The sequence below is a fragment of the Heteronotia binoei genome, chromosome 11 (assembly GCF_032191835.1).
Source record: "Heteronotia binoei isolate CCM8104 ecotype False Entrance Well chromosome 11, APGP_CSIRO_Hbin_v1, whole genome shotgun sequence".
Classification (NCBI taxonomy): domain Eukaryota; kingdom Metazoa; phylum Chordata; class Lepidosauria; order Squamata; family Gekkonidae; genus Heteronotia; species Heteronotia binoei.
In genome coordinates this window covers 36,945,847-36,954,231 of record NC_083233.1, presented here as the reverse complement: position 1 = coordinate 36,954,231, position 8,385 = coordinate 36,945,847, and the positions used below count along the sequence as shown (strand labels likewise).

Here is an 8,385-nt window from a genome sequence, read left to right as displayed (position 1 = left end):
TTTCTATTTAACACTCAAGCATCTCTTCTGCCAAGCTGCAACCCAGAAAACCGGATCAATTACACGGCTGTGTAGAAGCCACATCAGCCACAGAACAGCTCGGACCAATTTAAATTCCGTTGCTTCGGCCTTTAACATAGCGCGTCTTAATTGCCGAAACGCCAAGGAGCGTTTTTCGGTACGTCTAGGAATTTCAAAAAGCAAGACTCCCCTTTCCGTTCAGCCTGTGTCACATGGCAGGACCCAACGCAGGCCGGGAGGCGATCCTGTCAGCTGACCGGAAGAGAGTGGATTTGTTAGTTTCTGTTCCCCTTCTCTCTGCCCCTCGCCGCCTTCTCTCTGTCAAAGTTTGAAGGAGGATCTGTTTGTCTCGTGGGCGTCATGGACCGGTACGATAAAACGGCGCTCAACGCGCTCGCGCCGCCTGAGGCTAGGTAAGGGGGGGGGGGACGTGTGTGTGACCGGCAGTGGCTTCTCCAGCCTATATTGAGTCTTCTCTTCCTCACAGCATTAGGGGGTTCTACCGGACTGGGGCGCCTTACGGGGTAGAGGAGGAAAGGAATTAGAAATCTAAACCTCCCTATATACATAGGTGACTGGCTTGTCAGGGACAGCTCTAATCTGTTCGTTTCTAATGTGCAATGCTACGTGTGTGTGTAGCATTAATAGCGGGGGCACCTTCCCCTTGCAGCCTGACGTGACAAAGGTTTAGGGTCGTGTGAAGGGGGCGGGGGGAGACCGTCAGTTCTGCTGCATGTTTGAAGAAGAAGACTGCAGATTTATACCCCGCCCTTCTCTCTGAGTCAGAGACTCAGAGTGGTTTACACTCTCTTATATCTTCTCCCCCCACAACAGACACCCTGTGAGGTGGGGACAACCCCTGCAATAGCTATGGCTAACCCAAGGCCATTCCAGCAGCTGAAGTGGAGGAGTAGGGAATCACACCCGGTTCTTCCAGATAAGAGTAGGTACACTTCACCACTACACCAAAATGAGCCTGATTGAAAATATTGAGAGAGCTGCAGAGTGTTCTGTTTGAATCTGGGACTATCGCATTCACATACAAATGTGAGAGTGGTAAGACAAAAGAGTCAGAGCCATTGCTGTACTCTTTCCACCTCCACTCCCGAGGTTTGCACTTCATGCCCTGCAGTTTCTCTCCCAGTGTCACTTTTCGTTCATACTGAAAGTGAGGAGTGAGTGGGCTGAGGGAAAGGAAGTTGCAGGTATGTGAAAAGTAAAATTTTCATTGCCTCTTGCTCTTAAAAAAAAATTAGATCCAGCTTTGGCTTTAAACAGATGCCATGTTGTTTGAGGCTCAGATATAAAACTGACTTTGTTGCCACCAACACTGTTCTGTCCTTCAGTTCCATGTGAAAGTAGAAAGCTACCAACGTGAACCAGTTTTCACTGTTTAAAAGTACTGGTTGATTCCTGCAGAGCTTGAAATTCAAGCTTAGCTAGGTTATTTTATTTTGGTATAAATATCTAAGCAGAGCTGGTAGCAGCCAGTAGAAACCTGTGTACGTATGTTATAACCAATGTTCCCTCTAAGCTGCAGAGTCTTGTGAGCAAAAAAATTCTACTTTGTGAGCTACTGGTATTAAAGTTCTGAGCTACTGGCAATGAAGTTGTGAGCTACTACATAAATAATTGTGTTCTAAGGTCATCCTTCCTGAGCTAAGACAAAAATGTGGGAGCTGGAAGCTAAAAATCTGTGAGCTAGCTCACACTAACTCAGCTTAGAGGGAACACTGGTTATAACCTAGTTTTAAAAGATTTTTCTCTGCAAAAAGTGTGCCTCCTGATGTTAGCATTATAGCAGAACAAATGTAATTTAAGTTGAAGTAACTGAAAACAAAAAAAGTATGTTGTTCCTGCATACAGTCTCAGTAATTTCAGTGGAGTTCATAATTGATGAAACTGTTCAAATGGTCTGTAATTTGCCCAGTTTGTAGCAGGACTAAACTCTCTTAATATGCATGTCCTCAAAATGATTTTCCTGTTCATTTTGGTGAAAGAAACACAATTGCAAAAATACATAAGAACATAAGAGAAGCCATGTTAGATCAGGCCAGTGGCCCATCCAGTCCAACACTCTGTGTCACACAAGATATGTGTGTGTGCAGCTCACATGAATTTCTGAGTTGGAATAGTTATATTGTGTGATCATGATACAATCATTGTGACTTCTTTTGTTTTAAGAGTTGAACATTGTCTGAAAAGGCAAATACTTTGCTGGGGACTATTGGGAAGAGGGTTGAAAATAAAGCAGCCAGTATCATAATGCTCCTGCATAAACCTATGGTGTGGCCTCATTTAGAATACTTGAACCGTTCTGATCGCTATACCTCAAAAAAGATATTTTGCATTGGAAAAGGTGCAGAAAAGGGCAACTAAGGTGATTATGGGAATGGAACACTTTCCCTGTGAAGAAAGGTTAAAGAGGTTAGGCAAAACAACAATTAGGGGGTGACTTGTTAAGAGTTTTCCAAATTATGCATGGGACAGAGAAGGTAGGGAAGGAACTAGTTTTCTCCCTTTCTCACAATACAAGAACTTGTGGGCGCTCAATGAAATTAATGAGATGTAGGCTTAGAACAAATAAGTAGTACTTTTGTCTTCACCCAAAGAGTAATTAACACATGGAATTTAATGCCACAGGAAGTGGTGGTGGATACAGCTTTAGGAGGGGTTAGATAAACATATGGAGAAGAGGTCCATCAGTGGCTATTAGCCACAATGCATAGATGGAAAACTATGTCCTGGGCAGTGATGCGCTGTATTCTTAGTGCTTGAGGGGCAACAGTGGGAAGGCTTCTGGAGTTCTGGCCCTACTGGTGGACCTCCTGATGGCACCTGGGTTTTGGCCATTGTGTGACGTAGAGTGTTGGACTCTATGTTCTTCTTATGTTCTTAACGTGTTTCTTTGTGTGAAAATGTATCCTCATTAAAACACAAAGGACCAAGTCTTAAATATATTGGCAAATAATTATATTAACCACTAATTGGCCCATAGAGGGTTGTTTGGTTACATTCATCATTGCACTTTGTGACTAAGCAATTCTGGTTCTAATAACTACATGGAATATAATATTAGGATAAATATGATCCTCATTGTAATGTTGCATAACTTTACAAAAAGTTACTCTGCATTCATTAAATTAAACCACATTTTATATTTGTCTCCTATCACGTGTATTAGCTTGATTCTTTTTGTCCAATAAAATACTGGCATTATTACTGTCCATCAGATATGATTTCTGATACTGAACTGATTATTAGCATTTTCTAGAGCTTTTAAAAATGTCATATGTAAATGAAAAGCTTATAGGTTATTTTTGAAACAATCCATTGATGACTTGGACAATTGTTATGGGATATTTAGTTGATGACTTATTTTCTCTGTGTGATTTACTCCTTCCAGAACTGAAGGTTCATTAGCAACTACTCTCAGGACACTTCTCTTCTTCACAACATTAATGATTTTGCTGCCCATTGGACTGTATTTCTCATCCAAGGTGTATGTATTTGAGGGTAATTATCTTTTTAAAGATTTCTCTTAATCTTTCTTCCTAAAGGAACTGGATGGTTCACAATAATTTTATTACAATGGCATGTACATTCTTATAACTTGGTCTGAATAGCCATGCATTCTTGTAACTTGGTCTGAATTGTACCAGTCATTAGGTTAATAGTTTAAAAAAAAATATTTGGTAGGATCTTAACAAAATAACAAAAGAGAAGGATTTAAGTCATTAGTATAGTTTAAAATAATGAATGCGTTCTTTCATAAGAAAAAAACTGGACTTTCAGGCTATCCAATTTCCTGAATGTATGTTTTATAAAGAGGAACTCTTTACACACTTCCCACATTGGCTGAAGTGAGTGTGAGAAATCTATAAATGTGACTGAATTTAAGACAAAAGACAAGTGCTGTGGCACTTAACGTCTAATACATTTATTGTAGCATAAACTTTTGTGGGCTTGAGGTCACCTCATCAGGTATTTTAGACCTTTTTACTGCGCTCCCCTCCCCCTCCATGGGACAAAAAGTGGTTTACAGAAAATGCAGAACCACAATTAAAATGCAAAAAAACCCCACCCCCACAACAGATTAGATAAATAAGTGGAAAAAGAGAGAATACAGAAATTTCTTTTTTAAAGGAAGGACATTCTTTAAAGGAAGAAACAAATTCCATAAGGGTAGATGATAAAAAAAATTTCCCTTCCCTTTTACACTGTTCAGACAGTAAAGTCTCTTTGCAGTCTGGATCAAGCTGATGATGTTCTGGTCTATTAAACACACACTCTGTTAGCAAGGCTGCAAGCCACGTGTTAAGACCAAAGAACCCTTTCAGTCTCACCATTTGGCTCACAGCTTTAAGCATGCTCAGTTTTTGAAGATAACTGCAAGACAGAGGTGGAAGATGCTCTACCGCAGGACTCAATTGCTTCTTTGCCATAATGTAGTAGCTACAGTGTTGAAATAGGATCTGGAAGACCCAAGTTCAAATCCCTCCTCTGCCAAGATGTTTGCTATGTGACCTTGGCCCAGACACTCTGTCTCAGCCTAACCAGCCTCACAGGGATGTGGTGAGGGTAAAATAAAGGAAGGGAGAGCAATGTACACAATCCTGGGCTCTTCAGAGGAAAGGTGGGAAAAAGCACTAAAATAAATGTAAAAATAAGCAAGTCTCTGAAAAGATAATTTGGGCCTTAACACTTTGAAGGTGTTTACTAGTCTCTTAAAGGTAAAGGTAGTCCCCTGTGCAAGCACCAGTCGTTTTTGACTCTGGGATGATGTCGCATCACGACGCTTTCACGGCAGACTTTTTATGGGGTGGTTTGTCGTCTACACTTTCCTCCCAACAAGCTGGGTACTCATTTCACTGACCTCGGAAGGATGGAAGGCTGTGAGTCAACCTGGAGCTGGCTACCTGAACCAGCTTCTGCTGGGATCGAACTCAGGTCGTGAGCAGAGGGCTCCGACTGCAGTACTGCAGCTTTACAGCTCTGTGCCACGGGGCTCTTGCTTGATTCTTATTGACATCAGTCTTTGCCTCTTTCTTTCAGGCACCCTTGGAATGTCCAACAGGGACAGCTATTTTTATGCTGCTATAGTTGCTGTGATTGCTGTTCACTTTGTGCTTGCCCTCTTTGTCTACGTTGCATGGAATGAAGGCTCACGGCAATGGCGTGAAGGCAAACAGGACTGAAGTCAGCATGGTGTGCTGTCATGTAAGAGAACATTTAGCAGGTGGAGTGCAGCCTTAAAGAGCACATTGTAAAGATGTGTAGGGTTTAAGGACTTTAAATTCCAAGAAGTCTCGCTTTGTGAGTGATACAAGACGTGCTGCTTTGCCTAACAATAGCTGTGAATTCATCAAATGCAGAAGTTGCCTGTTGGCAAGAAGAATCACGGAGTAAGCCAGAAGGAATGTTCATTTTTGTTCCTAAAATGGAGTTCAATTAATTTGTTTGGTTTTCTTTCTATTAAGCTGTCAAGAACGACTTCTGGATCCACATCGGGACAGTTTCATAAAATAAAACTGGTGGACTAAGAATTTTAAATGTTTCCAGTAAGATTCTGGATTGCAAATGTATGAATGTGATGTAGATTTTTTTTCCTTTTTGTTTTAAGTGTAGCCATTAATCTGCCATTAGTCTTTCCATTCCTTTTTTTGAAAGGAAAGTGGTGATGTTGTGTGTTCTGTCCATCAATCTATGAGCCTACAAGCTCATATGTTCCTGTGTGGTAGTTCTTAGCATCAGATTTCCTGCCACCTAAAGAGCAGAGCTTCTCAAATGCAATGGTCCCTATTGTTTCCAAAAACGATGGGGCATTGTAAAACATTTCTCCATCTGACATGTAATCTCGCAAGACATGGTTGATTGTTTAAGAATAACACTGATCTAGATGATGGTATTCCAGATCCAGAAGGGTGCTGTGACAGACAACACTCTTTAAACAGATGTTCTTGTTTTGTGTTGACACTCTACACCTGCTATTTTTAATGTCACTGTAACGGTAATATTGTTTCCCATTGTCACTTTGTTCAACAGCTTGAATGAAAAGCAGTCTGCTCCTCAGCAACACAGCAGTGCTTCCTGACTCTTTTGCAGGCCCAGACCTTGGTCTCTTGCTGCTTCTAAATAATATTAGACACCTGTGCTTCTGCAGCTTTTGAAATCATGGAGAAAGTGCATCAGACAGGGGGTCCAAAAAACAGGTAGATACCATTGGATCCCAGAATTCAACTTGAGCAAACTGAGTGATTGTATTTACAGGTATTTTCAGTCTGCTAGCTTTTAGTGTCCTCTTAAAGTAGTTCTTCATTTCCTGTATTGAGACTAGGATGTGACCCAGTAGCCCCTTCTGTTCCAAAATCATTGCTTATTTCATTGTGCAGAGCTCCTTTTCCAAGTCTGGTAGAAATGACCAAATCTGTAGTGGTTGGTAGAATTGTCCCCTTCTCTGTAATTATTGTGAGGTGTTGGGTAAGAAACAGTGCTTTCATTGAGACTAAATTAACTGGCAGCTTCCTAAATACTATTACAGACCAATTTTTCTGTCACCTTATTACATTTGATGCGAATGGATTTGTAGCCATTTCAAACTGCAAGCTTATTTCTAAGACTGTAACGTGAACACCATCTGTTAAATACAATATAATATGATATAAAGTAATTGGGTCAAAGAAAATGCAGATATTGACCTCTGCACTGTGTGATTCTTGTGAAATTGACTGCCACAGGATGTAGTGCTGGTCATTGTTTTAAATTCATGGATGATAGGCCCATCAATGGGTTTTAGTCATGATGACTTCATTGCACCTCTGTGTTCAGCGGCAGTATATCTCTGCAAACCAGTGACTTGAGGCAACAGGGAAGCCTTTCTAGGAGCATCTGATAGGCCGCTGTTTTAGAAAGTGTGCTGGATTAGATAGACCATTCGTATGATCCTGAAAAAACTGCTCTTATGTTTTGGTTTCTGTATCATTGCTTGTAAATCAACATGTTATAATTGCTGCTTTATTCATGCTATTATAATATCCAGTTGAGTTTTTCCTACATTCGTTATGGGATAAATGGGTATCGTAGGTTCTCAATATGTTATGTATTTGCATTAAACACCGGACACCAAAAATGCATTTCTTTCAAATAAGAACTGCCCACAGTGGAGACCTGATGTAACAGTTATAGCAAGCATGGTGTCTTGATACAGTGTTTTTCTTATGGGATTGCAGTTTTCAATTACTGTTTTCTTATTTCTGCTGGAGCTCTTTTTTCCAAACCAGGATTTCAGATGCTAAGAAAAATACATGGGCTGTCTCCTTCCCCCACCTCCATCATTGTAAACAAACCTTGTGCATTATATTTTTAATTAGAGTTGAGCAATTGCTGGTGTCCAGAATTATTTCAATTATATTTTTACATAATTCATTTAAAATATTTAAATCCTAGCATCCCTCTTAAACATTCAAATCAGCTTTAAAATATACTAAAACAGCATCACAAAACACATTACAATCAAGACAAATTTAAAACATAATTGTCAAGATAGTATCATTTCAATCTCAAAATTTTAAATTTGTTTCAGCAATCAAAAGTCTAAAGGCAGCTGAAGGGGATTAAACAATCCAGAGGGAAGGCAAAGTCAGAGTCAAAATACAGTAAATCAAATGCAGGACAAACAAGTTTTCACTGGGTGCTTATACACGTAGAAAAGAGATGCAGAAGACCTCAGAGGCGGAGTTCTGTAAGCACGTTGTCAACGTTAAGGTCCCAGTGCTGTGCAGTCTCTGTACACTGCAAAATTTTGGTAAAGACTCTTAGAAGGTTTCTGTGAGTATTTTAAAAATACGTTTTATATTTGAATTTATAAGCTGCTTCTTCAAATATGTGCTTAAATGCACAGAACTGAGTATCAGCAATAGTCCTCAAAACAAATGTGCTGTATTTTTTCCTTAGCTGCTTGGGTAGTGGGGCTGATTAATACTTCCTTTCTGGGGGTTTTTGTGTGTGTGTGTGTGTACTAAATATCAAAATGTGCTTCCAGCTACTTGACAGAACCCTAATGTACCTTAAGGGTTGTACTTGTTACAATAGCCCAGAGTTGTATCTCTTGATAGCTGTCACTGAAAAGACATGAGAGTAAATAATTTGAAATGCACCCTTTGGATTTCTTTCCTGCTCCAGTAATTCTGGGCTTTATTTAAAGATTGCCGGTAAAAGTGAGGCATCAGCTGGCTAACAGTGATGAATGTCCAGTGTTTCTAGGTGCCCCATATTTCCGCTCTGTAACTCTTCCAAACCAGCCCAAAACCACTTACAATAGATCAGAACTGATAGATCAAAAGCCATACTAAACCTGGAATAAAC

General features: G+C 40.2%; 1 protein-coding gene across 1 annotated transcript; it reads left to right on the top strand.

Annotated features, from left to right (window-relative positions):
* Positions 1-224: 224 nt before the first annotated feature.
* Positions 225-8,176, top strand: VMA21 (vacuolar ATPase assembly factor VMA21). Its single transcript, XM_060249763.1, has 3 exons — positions 225-434; positions 3,428-3,537; positions 5,077-8,176. Exons 1-3 carry the CDS (start codon positions 382-384, stop codon positions 5,217-5,219), a joined length of 306 nt encoding a protein of 101 aa, XP_060105746.1. The 5' UTR covers positions 225-381; the 3' UTR covers positions 5,220-8,176.
* The last annotated feature ends 209 nt before the right edge of the window (positions 8,177-8,385 follow it).